Genomic DNA, 20,588 nt, shown 5'->3' with positions numbered 1-20,588 from the left:
TACGTATATGTATTAGTTGATTCACTTTGTTATACAGGAGAAACTAACACACCATTGTAAAGCAATTATACTCCAATAAAGATGTTAAAAATAAACAAATAATTTTTAAAAATTCAAAAAAAAAGTTCATTGAAATAATTTCAGATTCTATGTTAAAACCTATCTGTAATAAAGACACTGTTACAGGTTTTAGTATAGTATCAAAGAATAATATTCAGAATTATATGAAATGATTATTAAAAACTGCTGTTTTCCAGATACATAGCTCTATGAGGCCAGATTTTCTTCATATACTTCCACCAAAACAGCATATTGCAAGAGATCTGTTGCAGAAGCAAATATTAAGCTAGATATTAAAGGGATTTGCAAAGCCATAAAACAGTGCTGCTATTCTTACTAAAATTTTAAAAAGATATATTTAATTCTTCATAAATTATATAGTTTATATACTTACATGTAAAATATATAATACAAAAATTAAAAGTTTATTATTTAAAAAGTATTTGAAAAGTTCCAAGTAGTTAGTCCTCTTACCAGATTAATTTATTAATCAGTTAAATAAATTAATAAATATCGACAGATATAACCCCAAATAAACAAGAGATCTTTGGGGTTCTCCAGTTTAACAAGTAGGGAGTCCTCAGACCAAAAAGTTTGAGAACCCCTGGTGTCTCATGATGAAAAGTTCTTGGAGCAGCATTTCTAAGAGTGTTTTTCCCAGAACACTAATCTCATGATATGATTCATAATAAAAGGGCTCCACCCTGGAATATGTTTGGAAAATTCGGAGACTCATAACATGTGCCATTCTTGGAGAGCTGCAATGCAGATTAAAAGCTCAGAGAAGTACTGCATTTGCTTCATCTTATGTAATCCAATGTTTCCTAATGTTTGTCTCAGGAAGTTTGTGAATGCAGAACATGCTGGTCACCTGATCCTGAAGAAGGCGGGTACTGGCACTGTGGAAATCTACAGTAACTTACCTTCAAGCCGGACCACCAGCGGCACCTTGAGTTCCAGCTCCCGGCAGGCTCTGGTGATCCCATTGGCAATAATGGCACAGTTGACGATTCCGCCAAAAATATTGACTAGGATGGCTTCAACCTGAAATAAAAAATAGGAAGGTGCCCATCAAAATGCTGACAGTCAACATTTCCCCAAATAATTGGCTAAACAACAGAGACAATTAAAATAATCATCTTTAAAAAAAAAAACAGAATAGGAACTATAAAACAAGACCCAGAAAATGTTGAAGTTAAAATTTAGTATTTAATTAATAAATATCAATATATAACATTACCATATTAACCCAAATTATCCTATCAATCACTTCTCTGAATTCAAAATGAATTCAGTCACCACTCATTTCTTATACACTGTCTTCTGCTGTGTCTTATATTGGGCTGGCCAGAAAGTTCGTTTGGGTTTTTCTGTAAGATGTAACATATGATAAGATGTAATGGATGTTATTTATGCATAGTGACATTTAAAATTTCATGTAGTTACGTCTTTTCCCTCCATGGCTTATACTTGAATTTTTACCTGTCCTGGTACCTCATAAAATATTTCAAAACTAGTAACATTAATTATTTGTTGTTTTGTATTATTAGGTAAAAATTCCAATTTTTCTATGCTTCCTTAATACCTCTTTGATATGCTAGAGGTATATTCTCAAAAGTCAGAGATAGCTTAATTATCTTAGATAATGACCTTTTTGATTAAAAAAAAAGACCCCCAAAATAAAAAGATACAAGCTCACACTACAAGGATATAAGAAAAGTCAAGCCACTGACTAGAATTTTTCAGAAATGTAAATTTAAACCCATCATGTTAACCTGCTTATACATATTCCATACTAAGAGGCATGTGGGCCAAAAAAACTGTACTTGCCCTGACTTGATAAATAGTTGTAAGAAAATCCTGTATAATTAACATGAAGAACGAGATAATGAAGAGAATTCATTACCTAGATTAATTGATAACACCCACAGATAACGGCTATTCATCAAGCTGGAGGCATCAAAATTCGAACAATGGAGTCACAATTAAATTATGCTACACTAATTGCAAAGCATATATGTGTGTGCTGCATGCCATTTTTAAATCCCATTATTTCAATATGCTAAATTAACTAAACAAAATATATGAGAAAAGGATACCTTACATTTGTTCAGCACTTAACTCTTTAAAAAGTGCCATTACATGAACCCTCATTTTTAATTTTGATCCCTGCATTACAGTACAGTAAGTACAGTGATGGTTAGCCCTCTATAGCTGATAAAGCCATTCAGAAAATTCACATGATGTGTCCCAGTGTTACATAGCTAACAAGTAGCAGTGGTAGGGCTCAAAGTCAGGCTCTAGATTGCCTACTGATTCTTCATTCATGCCAGCTGCTAGAGCTGGAATCTTGGGCAAGGGCCCCACCCTGCCTCGAACGTGGTTTCCTCACCTATAAAATGGGAATAATAGTACCTAGTCCATAAAGTTGCTGAAAGGCCTAAATAAGACGTGTGAGATGCTTATTACATGCCTGTAAGGTACCTAATGGATATTTACACATGCATTTATTTCAACAAGCTATGGTGAAAGTGGACAGGTTACCTAGACAGCAAGTATAAGAAGAAAACCTTTCAGTAGACTGCAGCTATGTTGAATTTGAATGTAACAGAAACAGAAACTTATTGAAGTTCAGTAAAAAGGTAATGTTTTAAGAATAAAATAAATGAGCAATATTTTCCAAACCAATTAGACACTGGAGCTACTCCCAAAAAAGAAATCTCCCATTACCATTCACAGCAGGCTGACTGGTAAGCAGAAGCTTGCTTTCTAATGATGGCTATTAAATGCTGTTAGTATTGAGGCCTGGTACAGCAGTAGTTTTCAAATAGCTGTGGGATGGAGAGGAGCTTGCCAGAACAATGGAAGACAAAAACCACTCAAGAGCAATAATGACTCCACAGGGTCCAAGAGAGAAACTCAGAAAGAGCTGAGGCTCATTCAGTTTTTGTAGAAGAACTAAGCTTTCTAGTAAAGTACACAGTGGCTCCTCTATACCTCTGCCATGGTGCAACCTGCACATTCCTTAGGGATGAGTTCAGATGTCAACAACTTCTCAGTGAAGCTTTTCTGTGTCATCAAGTTAGGGTGAATTATTCTCTTTAATCCATCTAAAACAGTATGATTGTTCTATAGAGTAGGCACACCACACACAGCAAACATATGTGAAGTCATCCACATAGGCAGGAGTGAGGCACAAGAGGCAGGAAGATGCCCCTGGCCCTGTGATCCAATGCTTCTCAGTAGATGTATACCCTGGAGCAAGAGTCAGATATGAGCTGTGATTCTGGTATTGCCTCATTTAGTATCAGTTCCCATGAGTCCTTCATGTCAGTTATCTCATTGTGTTTAACAAGCATCTGACAAATACAGATACTCTTCATACAACAATGTGTACCTAAAAGTGAGCCAACCACTTCAACTGGTACTGAACCCAAGGAAAAGCCCTCTTTTCCAATGGTGGATGAATAGGTGGCTTTGTTAGGTGTGCTGAAAGAAGGACAACTGTTCTCCAATGCAGTATATTCACCTCTCACCCTGTATCCCCATGCCCAAGATACAACACCCTGGGTGGGTCACCTTTGCGCTCCTCTACAACAGGAGTTTTTTTAATAAGCAGCTAGCACAATCCATGACATAGTGTAATCACCTAATAAATAATTGTTTCAAGAGTGAATGAAATTAATTTCAATAGACACTTAATGGCCATCTCCCAAACCAGGCACAGAGTTTAGTGCTTGGGAGATGGAGATGAATAAGATGTCATCACTGCCCTCAAAGAGTTCAAAGACAAGTTTGAGGCAGACCAGCAAACTGGCAATTACAATCCTGGCTCCTTAGTCTCACGGAGCTAAGACCAGGGCAACACTAGTGGTACAGACTGCTGTAGCGAGAGGGGCCTTTTGGAAGAAGTGATGTTCCAGGTGACAAAGAGAAAGAGCGAGCAGGAACTTAGGTAAAAGAGGGCAGCCAGGATGAAGGCAGAGCTGTCACCCAAGTTAGTTCATTCAGGACCTACAGGCTGAATGGGGAAGTAACCTGAGAAAATCCAGATGAGGTAAAGAGTGGCAGGCACTAGAGGCCAGGGATAGGAACTTGGTTCTTTTGCCTTATTCCTTGCTTTCCCAGAGCTGGGTGAAGACAAGCTTTGAAAGTCTCCCTCAGGGGTAGAGGGGGAGTGATGGGAAAGGGAGACAGGGACAGAGAGAAGAGTGAGTGCATGAGCAAACATGAGATGAGAAATACAGAGCAACCATCTGAGAGCACGAGAGACAGTGTGAAAGACCAGCAGTGAGAGAGGGGGCATAAGAGAATGTGACACAGAGACAGAGAGAGAGAGAGAGAGAGGAGAAAAAGAGTTTGATACTAACAAAGAAGTTAGAATTTTTACAAGAGCAGCAAGACACAGAAGTACACACGCCGTGTAGCTCAGGGACATGGGATCATTTGGGACATGTGGCGTATCACGGAGCACCAAGAGGAAATCACCACCAGGAGTGATGGGAAGACCCCACACCACCAGAGACAATGCCATTCTCTCCTCCTGTAAAGTAATTTGTTGCAGTCACGCACTTTAATGGAAATCTGATTTAAGGTTTCACTCTGGGCCAATTATTAACTACTGTAATCTGCAATCTCAAACTGAGAATGAAATTAAGACAGTTTGAAAATGAAAGCCTTGTGACATCATTATTATTACTTGGCACTTATAAAGCATGTCAAATTTTCAATGTGTGCCTCACGTGTTCATTTATTATTACAACCCCTAATTGCTGCTCCATGACAATACCAATAGAAACTTTTTAATAGTCTTTTTCTTCCCCCCGGCAAAGGGCACATTTTTAAAAAGTCAGTGCTAGGTCTATTTACGAACCCGAAACTCTCCCAGAAGATTCCTGGGTGCTTTCAGGAGCAGGCTTTTCTACATTCTCAGCTGAGGATTACAAGGGCTGCTATTTACTGTTTCACAAAAGGAAAGATCATCTAGCAAGGCAGTTATGGAGCCAGATCCACTGCACAGGTCCCTGGACCCCAGACAGCTACTCCCAAGGAAGAGTCTGTGGTGGCAGCTGTTGGCAGCTGTGCAGGTGGCCGGGCAGTCCAAATGCAGGTTTTTCAAATGTCTGCGTGTATTTGGCTTTGCAAAATACACTCTGGCTGCAGATGTCAGTCCACAATTAAAAGTAAAGAATGAACTTCCAAAGAAGAAAAGCTACAGCCTTTGGTATTTATCAAGCTCCTCTCAACCCTAAATGAACAAACAAAAATCCCAACTAAAACCCTTTTTGGGGAACGTAATCCTTTTCAGAATCTAATGAACGTTAGGCAAGCTCAGTCAGATAAGTTCACACACACACAATTTTGGGACATAATTTTAGGTAAGTCCTCGACTAAGCTGCTTCTTTAGAATTTGGCCTCAAAGGCAGATAATGGCAAAGGGTAACTTGCAGCATATAGAGATAGCACAGGGGAATTGTGAACTCTTTGCAACTATTTACAGAATTTTGTTAGAATGTGCACTTTCCCCAGAAAAGTGTTCATAATGTTTAAGAACTGAAAGATTAACAATAATCACAAATACAACAATAGCTAACGTTTACTAGGTATCTATCAGGTGGTTGGCAGTATTCTTTTTTACATATATTAACACATTTAACACATAAGTAGTATATGAGATGGATATAATTTTTATCCCCATTTTACAGATAAGAAAACTGAGAGTAGCAAAGACCTGGAGAATCACTGGGGCTACAGCTTTACCATCAAATATCTTTTGGAGCCAGCAAACCTATTGAGGTCCCACAGTACGTACTTTGCTTAGTATTTTCTCATTCATTACCAGAGCGGATTCTGCCGTAAACATGTGAGGTAGGTAACACCTATCCCATTTTACAGATGAGAAAAGTGAGGCTCAGAGAGGTAAAAGTGACTTGTACCAAATTATGCAGCTAGTATGTGATCAGAATCAAAACTTCAGTTTTTTTTTTTCTTTAAGGTTATCCTGACTCCTTTTAATGACAGGCAAATATTGACAGATTGCTGAATGAAACAATATATTCTTGAAAGCCTACTCTGTGCTAGGCACTCTTTTAACCATTGAGACTGACAAGAAAGACTTTTCTAAAACAGACCAAAAAATGTTCTGTATCCATTATCTGAAATCGTAAACCATGATATCGGTTATGAAGGGGAGGGAGACTTTGGGTATTTTGAGATCATAGGACAGGACTCATGTTACACTGGGTGGTCAGGGAGGGCCTCGTGTACGCAGTGACATTTAGCGTAGGATCTGAAGGACAGTCTAGAAGAGGCCAGGTAGAGTATGAGAGGAATGAAGAGTAAGTACTTTGAGACAAGAGAACACCATGGGCAAGGTCAAGGGGGCAGAAGAGAACTTGGTGCCTTTGAGAAACTGAACTGAACCTGGAGGAGTAACAGGAGGCTGGGGCTTGCAAAGTGAAGTGGTGGGAAATGAGATGGACCACAGCAGCAGGAACCAAATCAGTCTTACAGAGCAAATGCCATGAGTAGGGGGTTGAAAAGCCTTTGATTTCTAGACACCTGTAAAGACTTCGGGGCATCTGGCCAGGAAACTATCATTGATTCAGCATCATCCACAGTACACTCACATTAAGTTTATAAGATAGGTTTTATAACCTCTATTTCATGGATAGACTGAGGCTCTGAGAGTTCAGGGTTTCTTAGCTATTAAGGAGTCATAGTTTCAACCAGGGTTTGTTTTACCATACCACACGCAGGGCTGTCTGCAACAGCTGGGTGATCGTAGAGGCGCTGCTGACATACGTGAGGGGTTAGCAAACTTGTTCTGTTAAGGGCTAGTCGGCTTTGAGGGCCAGTCTCTGTTCCAGCGACTCAACTCTGCTGTTGCAAAATTAGAGCGGTCACAGACAATATTTAAATGAATAAGCAGACTGTGTTTCAATAAAACTTTATTCGCATAAACAAGTGGGACGCCAGATTTTGCCCATGGGCCATAGTTTGCCACCCCCTGACACCGACACAATTTGACTGATGGCTATCCTCAAATTCAGTGCAACCACCACTCCTCCTTTGCATCATTTGATATTTCTTTGATAGTGAGTTTTCAGATTTGAAATTCTCTTCCTTTGTTGGACCATTTTCTTGCTCTCACCAACAGCATTAATGTACCTAGGCTGTAGCGATGGCTGATTAAATAAATGTGTCCATTCCAACATGACTATCATTCCTTTGGAACAAACCTGTACCTTTAACAAGTTCATAAAATGACTTGAATGCCTTTGCTTTATTCTTTTTCTCTCCCTGACACTGGCTGGAAACGAACAAATAGAAAGACTTCAGCAATAAGCCTGCCACTTTGAAACGATTATTGCAAATAGTTAAGTACTATACTGCATTTAAAACACACTGTAGTGTATACATTAAGCATAGTAAGTGCAACTACTGGGTTTTGTCTGCTTCTTCCAGTTCAGGTTGCTAATTTAGTCCCAGTGCAGTAGGCACTGCTGATAAAAATCAAGCAAGCATGTTTACATTAGGCAAGATAAGGACTTTCTTTTAATCACAAGTTATTTTAATTCTGAAAGTTGTTGCTCTTATTTAAGCATCTGTTTTTGTGGAACTGTTTTTCTCTTTTTTGTGGTTGTTTTTATTTTCCTGCTGAATTCTAATCATGTCTTCTAATCCATTGGCGGCCAACGAAGGAAAATAAATGGTGAAGGAAATTAGATGCAGCTTGGGAAATTGATGTTTGTATGCCTGGCTTTAATAAAAACACTCTGCTAAATTAGAGGGGAGTCTAAATGGATTCAGTCAATAAGGAAGTGATTCAGGTGAGGCATTCAATCTTGGGATTTGCTGTAATCTTACAAATAAGCCGTCAGATCAGTCCACTTGGGACCAGATTTGCCTTTTGCTGAAATCTGAGTGAGCTTCTACAGCTTGCTTTTCTACTTTCTGTTTATTCTTGAAGTTTGAAATTATTTTCTTTTGTATGAAATCAAGCCCTAGGATCCTTGGGTTAAAGCAAATGATGTCCAGATTTACAAATGATATGAGAACAACAGTATTTCTTGAAAAACACCTGCCCACTCTGCCCTTTTAGTGTCTTCCAAGGAAGAAATGCTTTTAATGAGTAAACAATCCAACCTGAAAAGCTCAGAAAAGGAAATATCTTAAACATCACTCTTAATCCCAAACAACATTTCAGCATTTTTAATTAATCAAGATAAACACCCAACCATTTTATTCCAACTTTGGAATATCTATCTGTTATCCCCAAACTGATAGCATGGAAATGACATCTGATGGATGAACAATATTTTGTTGGAGAGCCAAGTTTCCATTAAGCTTGACCTCTGAGACCACCCAGGGTGAAACAAGGAAAATGTGTCTAAATCATCCTTGTTCTATTTACTTATTCCTGAATTCTTCACCATACGTGTATCCTGCAATCTTCTCCTCACTAGAATAAGTAAAATGGTATGGAGGATTAGCATTTATTGAATGTTAATTTTCCTAGGTGCTAAGAGTGATGAACTACAACCTTCCCTGGCAAGTAAGCTGAGACTCAAGGAACTTAAATAAGTTGTCCAAGGGCACATAGATATTAAGCAGTGGAGTGAGGATTTGGACCAAGTCAGTCTTACTTCAAAGTCCATGGTCTTTCCACTCCCTCCTACTGTCTTTCAGTCACTTCTATGACTAATCAAGAGCCCCAGTTCTATTTTGGTTTTATTTCCAAGCTTCAAGGGCACAGTCCTGAGTTCTATATTCTGGTGTCCAACTATTTCTTGTTTTCAAATCTCACTGCTCAATTAAGATGGACCAGAGGTAAGATATCTTTTGTAGTTTTGTGGACCAATGGTTTTGGTTCTTTACAACCCCAAATGTTCCCTGTTTACTGATAAAAGAGTTGTCCAGAGTTTGTGGTTTGCAATCCCTACTTAGATAGGACTATGGAGGGGTCATGATGCTATAAGAGCGAGTCCAAAACCCAGAGTCCCTCCTGAACTGGGACAGATGTCCTTATAAGACCCCTCTCTGCAGACTGGTAAGCCCCCCTTTTCCCCTTTCTGATGCGTTGAAATTTATCCCTTTGCCAAAGCTATTATTTCTATTTTTATGATCAGGAAAATTCGAATGGAGAATTATGCCATTAGAGACATCACTGTTGATACAGATTTTAAATATCAGACCATGGAATGGCCAGTGGAGGTATGGTAACTCTGTGTGAGCGGCTATTCAAAGTGCTGCGTTGAGACTAATGATGGAGTCACGTCCTGGTTCAGAGAGTTCTGTGACCTATTAACAATGCCTGCTATTGTAGTGGAGGAAAGAGTCAAAGCAAGTGTGTTATAGATTTGTCTTCCTAACTTTGGAGTTACCTAACACATATTTTGATAATTAGTACTTAAAGATTTAGCCTGTCAACAATTTCCTCTTTTAATGGCTTTTATTCAACACAAAGAAAATATCAGACAGTCAGAAAACCCAATGCACATCCAGCATGATCACTAACAATCTCATTAACTATGCATGTTTAGGTATATTAAAATTTAAAAAAATTGAATATGCACTTCCAGCACTAGATAGGACCAAGGCACGTTCCATTATGAATACTGGTTTATTCTAACAGGTTAAAAGATACTATGCATACTGAACCATATAAATTATAAAGCCATACTTGCTCCCAAGACAAGTGCCTATTTCCTTAAGTCAAAGCTTTCTAAAGTGTATTCTATGAGGCATTAGGCTTATATAGTGCTTCATGAAAAAAATAATCTGGTCAAATAGTATGGATTCTAGCTTATGAGAGCTTTAGCAGAGGATTTGTGTTCTAACTTAGAATACCCAACTTTAGTCATCTTTTGCAGAAGAGTCAAAAGGTGGAAAATTTGATCCCCAGAGAACTGTCAAGAAAAGTGTTCAGGAGCTGGTATATTGGGTGGTTAGGTGACACAGGAATCTAGGGTCCTTCTCCCCAAAGATGCCAATCATTGCACTATTTAGGTTATATTTATAAGTATCTGTAAAACTGGAAGGCTTTTTGTTTTTTGCGGTACGCGGGCCTCTCACCGCTGTGGCCTCTCCCGCTGCGGAGCACAGGCTCCGGACGCGCAAACACAGCGGCCATGGCTCACGGGCCCGGCCGCTCTGCGGCACGTGGGATCCTCCCAGACCGGGGCACGAACCCGCGTCCCCTGCATCGGCAGACGGACCCTCAACCACTGCGCCACCAGGGAAGCCCCTGGAAGGCTTTTATAATCAAGAACAGCAACCGTGAATGCCTCGGCCAGTCAAAGTGTGGGACACAAATGCTTCCCCCGTTGTCAGTAAACATGGTGGTGGTGGTTAAAGTCAACTATTAACAGGATTTTCAGGAGAAGGTAAAATCTAAAGATGGAAATACTGTTTGGCATTAAAAGCAGGCACAGGAGACAAGAAATTAAAAGGACTGCAGAACACAGAGATTCAAGGGAACTGCACAGACATGTTTTTTATCTTTTTACAGAGACATTTTCCAAATCCTTTTGAACTGAGAATCAGAACCATTGCCAGGATTACAAAAACCACTTGAGCATTTAGAATGGCAAATGCAAGGTTCTTTGTGAGTGCCCTGTGTTTAAAATAGCTCTTGCAAAAACTACTATGCTGTGTAATTTGGCCACAGAGCCACTTGAAGCTAAAAGAAAAAACAGAGCAGGGGGATTTTGGTCCTATGCTTTCACTGGAAGCCTCAAAAGACTTCAGGAAGGAGAGAGACAGAGACAGCGAGAGACAGAGACAGAGAGAGAGCTCACTTAAGAAATGAGCTATTAAAATTGACTGTTAAGAAATATTTTGGTTACAAAACTGCCTTCCCAGCTTAACAGATAATTGTTTTCAAGGCAGGACACTCATTGCTCATAATGCAATATCTATATTTTATTTGTAATGGAAGCTACATTGGTGTAGATTAAGAATATTTATTGGCACATTCTTTCTGAGCAGTATTTTGTCCAATCATCTCAGACTTATGTCATCTTGATGAATGTGAATACGTATACTCCATCATCATTAGTTGGAGAGTTAATACAGAGAACACCCATAAAATTGGCAACTTGGTGAAGAACCCATTTATTAATCTATAAACAGGATGTCTATCTGTCTCCTGTTGTAACATAATAATCTCCACAGGGTAACTGCTCCTACAGAAAAGGAAAAAAATGTTTCTATGGGTGATTTTTTTGCCTTTCTACATGATTGACATCAATTAAAGAAAAAAATTAGCTAGGCAGACAGAACCAAAACTTAGGACCACACAGATTCACACTTCAGACCACAGAGAAATGAACATAAATTTAGTTAATCGCAAAACCCACTGTTTCTGTAAATAACAAGTCTATGTAAGATGAAGGTGGCATGTAATGATCCTGTGATGCCCCCATACATCTGTTCAAATCTATCTGATCATTTAGTTTTCTGGAAGAACAAGGGGTTGACAAAGACTCTTATCAAAACCCCTAATGGAAAAATATGTGACTGGGAAAAGTAAAAATATAAGCTTCCAGCTAAGATCTCAATAAGTTATAAGCTATTTATTACACACTAAAATTTATGTTAAAGTTCTTTTAGGTAAAATAATTTTTAAAACACATACATATGTTTCTTTTCATAACGGATCTCATCAGTATATTTGGGAAAATCAGTTTACTGCCATATTTCTTTGTAACAAGCTTCCAATTTATTTCCTGAAGTCCCACCCTTTATTCATCCCAGTAAAATGACCTCCAACCCCAAACCTTACACCCAGAATCTTAAATTCCAAACTGTCATTGAAGGTAATATTCTTTAGCATCAAAATTTTAAATTCAGGTGAATTAATTCAGGCAAAACACATAAACCAATGAAAACTCCAAAAAAGGTACCATTTAAAATATCTGAAATTATTAAAAATCAATATCCCATTTGAATTAGGGCTCTTCTAAAATGTCTGGGCAGGAAGGTTGCCTGGTAATATTTAAAATCAGGAGGAGAGGAAAATCTACAGAATTCATTCTACATCTACTAGCAGCATCAGATGTCACTGTCACCAAAAAGCAGCTCTGCTGTAAACAATATTTTAAAATTACTGATATCACTGTCTGACCTCACTGTAATCTGTTGTGTGGAAGTTTGATATATTTATTTAGCTGTTCAGCAAATGTCTGAATACCATGTCTGGAGCAAATTAAAAACTACATTGGCAAAGCACTCCCCACAGCCTGATAGGAATGAAATTTAACCAAACTCTTTGTACCTCAGTGTCTAAATCACTGATTATCTCCCATCCCTGGTTAACCTTTCGCAGACCTCAGTGGAGTTCTCAAGTTGTTAGACTCCCTTTACAAAAGGATTCAGAACACTCTACCTCCTGAGGCACACACTCAACAATCAAAGGATGTCCTTTGGGACCTATCTGTGCTGTAAGTCTGCATTCCCACCCTGCTCCTCTGGGTCCCGGAAGGCTGACTCCAGGGGCTGCATCAGTGAGCTCCTTTCCCCGGCTGGCATCCGGGAAGCCTTGGCAAGAGGAGAGGGAAGTTGGGGTGTTTCTATTCCTCCAGGTCCTTCCCAGCAAGGTTGTCTTGAGTGGCTGTGTCCCTTCACAAAAGGTGGAGAAAGTCTTCATTTCAGACTTGCCCCAGGCTCTTGTATTTTCTCTTATGGTTTGCATACCCGCTACCCCCCTCCTCATTATCAATCTCTTTGTAAATAAACTTTCCTCCATATACTGAGTTGAGTGAGCCATAATTTCATAGCAAGACTGATAACATCCTATTTTGACCAACTCAGCTTCAATTTGAGAAAATCTGTTCTTTGGAGGCTGAAACAGATTCTAGAACTGGAAGCTTAATTTTAGTTTAGTTTTCCTCTCTCTACAACATATCCATGGACATGAATTAAACAATAAAATAAATGGAAAAATCTGAACACTCAGTTTAAGCCATTTAATGAATATTTTCAAACACTTTCTCTTGTTCTTTCTGGGAGATGGCTAGCACCTACAAATCAGAAATTACTGCTCATTAACTGTCTGAATCTACACCCAAGGCAAAGGCCAGAAAAGGAAAACAAGCCAAAATCCTTTAGTATCTTGGGTTCTGTCCATTATAAATGACAAATGATAGCTTGTCAGGTGAAAATGAGCTTCTCAGCACTGAAATGACTTCATTTGGTTTATTAGCTGCAAACGAAAACTAAGGAAGGCCCGTCTAGAAGGTGACTTGCAATTCTTATTTTCAGCATAATGAAAGACAGGCTCAGTAAGTCCGAATCCCCATGTGGCCTCCCAGTCTGCCTAAAGGAACACAAGTAACAGGGAGACAAACCTGAAAAGATGGTTAATAAGTAAAAATGTAGGTCTGCAGCCTTGGACAAAAGATGATGTTTAACTTCCATGAAACTCCAATGACCCAGCTGCAAGTAGTGGCCTCACATTTATCTCAAAAGTCACACTATTCTGTTTTGTCAATAAACTGTGTCACTGAGCCATTAATGGTCAACAATAAAATACACCCCAAGGGAGTAGGTGTAGGATGGCTTTACAAACAAGAAAACATGTAGAGAAGGAAAAAGAAGCTCTCAAATCACATAAGATCCACATAGCTTTTCAGGAAGTGAACAGCACCTGGTAAGGCCAGACCTGCACACACACTACCTGAATCCACATAGTTTAGATAAGCATTTGCTTTCTGATATGTTAGAGTTTCTTTCTCTCTACCCTACATCTGCAACTGCTCTTCATTCTCTGAAACATCTGGACAAAAATCCCTTTGTTTGTGGAAGCCCACTTCATCCATCTCACACAGTCCCTCAGCATGAGTTTGTTTCTTGAATGTGTACTTTCCTATGTGCTAGATCCAAAGGGTAGTCTTGAATCTACTTAATGACTGTTCATGTTGTACCAAAGGGGAATCTCCTTGATTGACAGACACATTTTTATAAATGCCTTGAAGTGCCTCTTTTTAAATTTCTTTTTATTTTTAAGATTATTCTGAAAAAACTCATGTCCAAGTTTTCAGTCCAGAAACCCTGGGATAGTCTTCTAAGGTGCTCCAGACTTGTTAAGGTCATCTCCCATTTCTTGTGTGCCCCCAGTAAGCTGACACTTCTGCCTCACAGTGTGATCTGTAAGGTTTCCTTTCACACCCTGTCATCTAGCTTCACCCCAAAGTTCTTATCAGCTGGGAGGATCGTAATTTCTGCCCAGGCAGGTGTGAGAATAGGAATTCCAGCCCAGTTTTATGCTGTAGTTCCAAATGGCTGTCTATATAGATGCACAAGGTACATAAAGTTTAATCAATTTCATGATGAAATCTACTTCAAACCTCTGACAACTCTGATTGTGCTGCTCAATACAGATTCTCAAAAATTATTAAAATATATGGTATAGTGTTACAATAAGTGAGTTAAGGCAAGAGCAATATGAAACATAATTGTGACAGGTAACCACTAGAGGCCAGTATAATTCAACATGGAGAAGGAATTTATAATCAATCCCTGTGGAAAAACTAACATTATTTCTTCCACTTAAAAGTAGAGCTCTTGTGAATTGGAGAAAAAAATGATGAAGAAAGCTTTTTCGATTCTCTAAAGACGAAGTTTCAAACTGTAAGAAAGATGAGTTGAGAAAAGATGAGTCATGAAAAATTGGGGAAAAGAGAATTGTTGTCTCCAAAAAAAAAAATAGTACTGCCATATAATGTTTGACATTTCACCAATGTAAGCATAAATTTTCAACCTACTTGGCTTAACTGTGAGCTTTTCCATAAATGTTTCATTTGGCACTGACATTAAAAATAATTAAAGATTTGGAATACCTAGAAAGTGCCACAGTAATCTCATCTTCAGGGCAATCATCATTGCTAGCTGCCCAGACGACGCCAAAGGTTTTGAGAAGGGGTGGAAAAACTGTACATTTGCAATTTCCTTACCTTAAAGAATTTTATTTAGAACAAGTACCTAATGGTTCCTTCTCAAACATGGAATAATTCACATAAATTCATCTAGCACTCCATTCATACTGTATAATACATTTCTTAATAATGGTGCTACATGATGCTTAGAGTATTTTTTAACAAGGAACTGAACCAGCTTCTCAAAACTAAAAATAGGAGTAGAAATGAGAATCTGATTCTTTAATAGAGCTCAGACAATAATTGTTGGTAGGATCCTGTGTAGGAGATTTTAATTTTTAAGAGTGAAGGCGGAACAATTTAACACATAAACCACAGACAGGTAATCTTCCTCTCTCCTGCAGCAGGGAAAGGCACCTTATGTAATGTGGACATGCCAAGGAGATTAATGAACCATAAAATCTTAGAAGCGGACAGGACCTGAGAGGTCAGCCAACAGCAGCTTGAAACTTTTCAAAGACAGGGAGCTTCGTCTTTTGCAAGCTGGCCCATTCCATTGTCTCGGCTGTAAATGTTTGAAAATTATTCTTTAATCCTCATATTGTGAATCCAACACACAGCAAAATGTTGTTTTGGTTTCTGAGGTCAAAAAGAGGAGTCAAGATACAAAGAAAAACAACATATGATCCTGACTTTGAGGTGCTGTAAAATTCCACCCATGCGGTTCTGATTCTGACCTCTGACCCATAAGTACTGGCTCTATCAGTTACAAGCTATGTGAACTAGTTAACTTCTTTGGACGTCAGTTTCTTCATCTGTAAAATGAGGATAATAATAATAATACCCACCTTGCAGGGTTGGTGCCAGGACTAAATGAGGTAATTCAAGTAAAACACAAAGCCTATTACCTTGCAAATGATAAGCACTCCGTAATCGCCATTACTGCTAGGCACTGTTTAGTCAACAAATAATTCATTCAATCTTTACCAAACTCCTACGAGTTATGACTTATTACCATTATTTGTAGAGACAGGAGAACTGAGGCTCAGAATGGTGAAATAACTTGCAACGCTCAGCAGATAGTTAGTGGTCAGATAGGGTTTCAACATGGGTTGGTTTGACTACAAGAGCTTTAACCACTACATACAGCTGCTTCCATGAAATACCTGCTTAAAATCACAAATTAAGACGAAAATTTGGGGAAATGCAATGGGGTAGAAAAAGGAAAATGGAATTGGATTTAGTCCAAGGAGACTTACAGCCAGCCCAATGTAAGGCCAGGCATTCATTGTAACTGGGGTACCTTACCTAGAAAGCATGCAAAACAATGGAATGACCTTACTGAAATATACTGACTTACAAATTATTTGAGATTTTCTTTTGTAACAGTGCATTGTACCATAAATGGAAGTGAGGAAGACACCAGTCTAGAACAATGTTTTCCAAAATAAATTAGACTGTCTATAGGCAAATTATCTGAAGTTTTCACCTTCGGCTTCAGGAGAGGTGATAGAATAAAAAAGAAAGTGAGAGGGATATGAGTACAGGATAGGGTAGGAAATAGTAAAATATTTCCTTGCTATTGACTTAAGGAAATCCATGCATCACAAAGTAAAACTACTGACCTTTCTCTGTAAATTTCTTCAATAAGGGGAACCTCAAGGGTACCACCCAGTCTACTACTATGCTACAACATGACCTACATACATGCTAAAGAGCTCTTTTTATGCTAAAAAAAAATCCTCCTCTAGGCAGGATGATATAGTAAAAACTGAACAAGCAAAGATATACACATATACACATGCTTGTTGTATGTTCCAACTAGAAATTAATAAGAAACATGGTTTCTTATTAATTAATAAGAAATTAATAAGAAACATGGTTTTGCCCTGTTCCATTGCCGTAACCCTAGTTTCACCTTCAGGCACATATGAGTTTTATCAATAACCAGGTAAACAAGTAATATTAAGAATAGTTAACTTTTCATTAAGAGCATGACTGTGTCACGTATATACTAAGCATGTCATAGGTATTAGGTCCTTTTATCCTCATAACAAGTTCAGGTGTGGATGCTGCAGGGCATGGAGGTTAGTAACTTGCCCAAGATCCTACAGCTACTTGATATCTGAGCTGGAATTTCAATCCAGGTCTACCCGACCATAAAGCCCAAACTCTTATCCAACATGGCACATGATCTACCACATTCAGAGACCCACTGTCTTGCCACCTTGAGGGTACATCAGACTTCTCCACTATAGTACAACATGACTCCAGACACATGCTAAAAGAAAGCCTGTTTATATTTCCCCAAATAATCCTCCTTCAATAAAAAAACAAACACGCAAAGAAGCAAGCATATAAAACGTTTCACTACTAGTCAGGTAGGAGGCTTGGATCTGTACTCTGCCCTGAATTAGGTACGTGGCCTTGGAAACATCCCTTCATCTCTCATGACATCAACTGCATCACCCTTTCAGGAAATCCTGGAGAAACATTCCCGCACAAATGTACTAAATGTATAATCAAGCCATATGTGCCAATCACGGTGAACACCACCAGCGCTAGGCTGTTGCTTTTACTCCACTGTGCTAAGTTTATGTAAACTTTTAATCTACAAAAAGAAGAGATGATACAGCAATATTCATTGGGAGAACAGGGATTAGAAACTCAAGGTGTTGTCATCCGTCATTACACATCTAGGTCAAATTTGGCTTTTATGGATAAATGAAGATTGATAAAAAGAACTGCAAACTGGAAGACTTTAATAGAGACCCTGTCAGAAATGAACTGCATCTTTTGGCACAAACTGGACTGGAAAATTATTAAAATGGGTTATGCTGAGGAGCTGAATACTTCAATGAGAAGCATTTCCAATTCTTAGAATTAAAGCACTGAAGATCTGCACATGAATCAGTCTAAATGTATGTACATTTCTTCAAGGTAGGGAGAAGTTTACTAAAAATGAGACAAGTAAATACAAAACAGGAGTGAGTGCCTGTTAGCTCCAACTGACTTTCAGAGACTAAGGTTTGAAACTCATTTTTCCCCCTAGATAGCCTTGGAGAACAATAAAGTATGACAGGGATATTAAAAGAAAAAACATTCAACAAAATTTTGCTAAGATTCTACAATGTTGAGATGTGGGGATAGAGCAATTTGGTGACCAAAAAGTCATAGTCTGCCTTTACTGATTTTATAATCCAGTGGTAAACTTGATCTTCAGAGAGCAAAAAAGATATTTCAAAGCCACAGCTCAACTAAGAATATCTCTTTATACATGGTAAAACTCCCATTTAATAGCTATTCACCACCTACTTACAATGATGTCTACAAGGATATGACCATGTACTTTTTAGCATCTGTGCATCTTATTAAAAGTTTACATTGAATAAGCTCCTTCATCTGCACCAAGAGGGATGGTCAGCAGTCAGAAGTTTATAAGGACACCCATCACCTTAGGGTGAAGCCTTCAGATCTGAAAATGGGAAGTAGGGCAATGTGGCCAGTGCCTTTGGAGACAGACCTATTAGGCTGAAGAAGGTAGATTTCCTTGCATTGGGCTGTCAAGGTGGATTTGGTCTTATCTGGTGATAGTTAATGGGTGGGCATTAAGGAATGATTTCATGTAGCCTCTATCAGATATTATGCTAAACTGATCAGAGTATCTAATCCAGACACTAGAAATCCCTCCTTCTGATACCCACCAACTTCATTTTGACCCTTTCTATGCCTGGTCTTTGATTCTGTCTTCCCCATCCCTCCTTTACCTATTAGAGACAAAATATCCACAAATCATGTTGCCTTCCCCAAAATCTGCCTGGTGCTCTCTCTCTCTCTCTCTCTCTTTTTTTGCCCTACAAGATTTTGTATAGACTGGGGCAGAACTTCCTTCTTTGTCCTCTATTCTAAGATAAAAAGCCTTTAGAAATTTTAACATTTCTGACATCAGAATCTAACTTAGAACAGATGTCTTCCTTTACTGAAAGGGAATTTTGTCCCTAAAATGCCATTATTAAAACAGCATAATTATTAAATGGCATATTAGAATACTTAGTATTCTAGAAAAGAAGGAACACTGAGTTTCTGTTGTTTAGGTCCTGACCAATAACAGGACTAACTTCAACGCTACCCAGACACCAGCCTCTCCTCCTCTTCCTCTGCTTCATGAAGTCTCCAAAGGATCCCATATGTTTGACTCGAAATCAGCTGCAGAATTTATGGGTACCCTGATTTTCTTTTGTGTGTACAGCATCTTCAAGGATTGCTTTAGTGGAATATAAAAGCAAATGATGTCTCATTCAAAAAAGACCACTGGGGCTTCCCTGGTGGCGCAGTGTTTAAGAGTCCGCCTGCCGATGCAGGGGACACGGGTTCGTGCCCCGGTCCGGGGGGGTCCCACATGCCGCGGGGCGGCTAGGCCCGTGAGCCATGGCCGCTGAGCCTGCGCGTCTGAAGCCTGTGCTCTGCAACGGGAGAGGCCACAACAGTGAGAGGCCTGCATATCGCAAAAAAAAAAAAAAAAAAAAAAAAAAAAAAAAGACCACTGAATGACAACACCTGAGAACTCTTTTGCCACTGGTAAAACTAGTCCCATCCATCTGAAATAACCTTGCAATTCACTTAGACATTTCTAGGTAATTCCTCAATCTCTAGAATATATAATGGTGAGGGAATTCAGCCCACCAAGACTGAAGAAGAGAAGAACAAAGAGGGATATAAAGCCAAATCTCTCACTTTGTCTCACAAACAAGATTATCTTCTTGATGTCTCTTTTCTGTTTCCAGGGATTCAAGGATTCTTTATCACCCCACGAAGCCTCCTTCGGATGGCTTCCAGTTATCAATGTCTCTTCTAAAAATGTAGGGTCGTGCCTCTGAACTTCTGCTCTCTACAAATACTTATTATACAGAGGTGATATTGGGAAATGTTAAAGAATGTAGACTTCAGTGTAATATCACCTGGGTTCAAATTTTCCCTTTATAACATACTTGCTCTGTGATTTGGGGTGAGTAAAGAACCTCTTCTTAAGCCTCCTTTCCTTGGCTATAAAATAGATAATAATAATGTCTTCAAGTACAATAATCCACAAAAAGTACAAGAGCCTGGTACATAATAAGAGCTCAATAACTGGTGACCGTTACAAATACCACCACCACCACCACCACTACCACCACCATTACCACTACTCTTGATGCTTGATGGATAATTCCAGATGGGCACTCCTTCAGTGCAACAATGGATAGGGGCCTGCACAACTTGGCCCCTTCTCACCTAACTGAATTTCTTACCTATCATTCCACTTTTTTCCAAAGTGAACAATCTCTTTACTGGCCTTTCCTGCTTGAGCATACAGTCTAAAAGGTCTTACTCGTTCTCCTCTGCTCTTTCAACACTTCTCCTGCCTCCAAGAATCTAATCTGCTTATTGTGCCTACACTAAGTCTTCAACCCATAATCACCTCTCCTTCCTACTCACCTTTATTCAGATAATCATTTCACATCTGATTAAGTTATCTGTTAGTTCAATGTTCAAGTTCAATGCCACAGAAGATTACAATGATTTATGGCTTCCTAATCGACTCATGAATTTAACTTGTCTTTAAGTAACTACCGGGTACAGAGTTTCCTATTCTTATTTGGTATTGCCTTC

General features: G+C 38.9%; 1 protein-coding gene across 2 annotated transcripts in view; it reads right to left on the bottom strand.

The window, feature by feature from the left end:
* SUCLG2 (succinate-CoA ligase GDP-forming subunit beta) overlaps nucleotides 1–20,588 on the bottom strand; it is a 262,885-nt gene that overhangs the window by 24,630 nt on the left and 217,667 nt on the right. For both annotated transcript variants that reach the window (XM_082849090.1, XM_082849091.1), the window contains exon 10: nucleotides 984–1,104. In XM_082849090.1, coding sequence (XP_082705216.1) covers nucleotides 984–1,104 — 121 coding nt within the window. The remainder of the gene's footprint in view (nucleotides 1–983; nucleotides 1,105–20,588) is intronic.

The sequence above is a fragment of the Leucopleurus acutus genome (genome assembly GCF_964270905.1).
Source record: "Leucopleurus acutus genome assembly, chromosome: 10".
In the NCBI taxonomy this organism is placed as follows: domain Eukaryota; kingdom Metazoa; phylum Chordata; class Mammalia; order Artiodactyla; family Delphinidae; genus Leucopleurus; species Leucopleurus acutus.
Note: the sequence above shows the minus strand (reverse complement) of the source record. Positions and strands in the feature narration are given on the sequence as shown.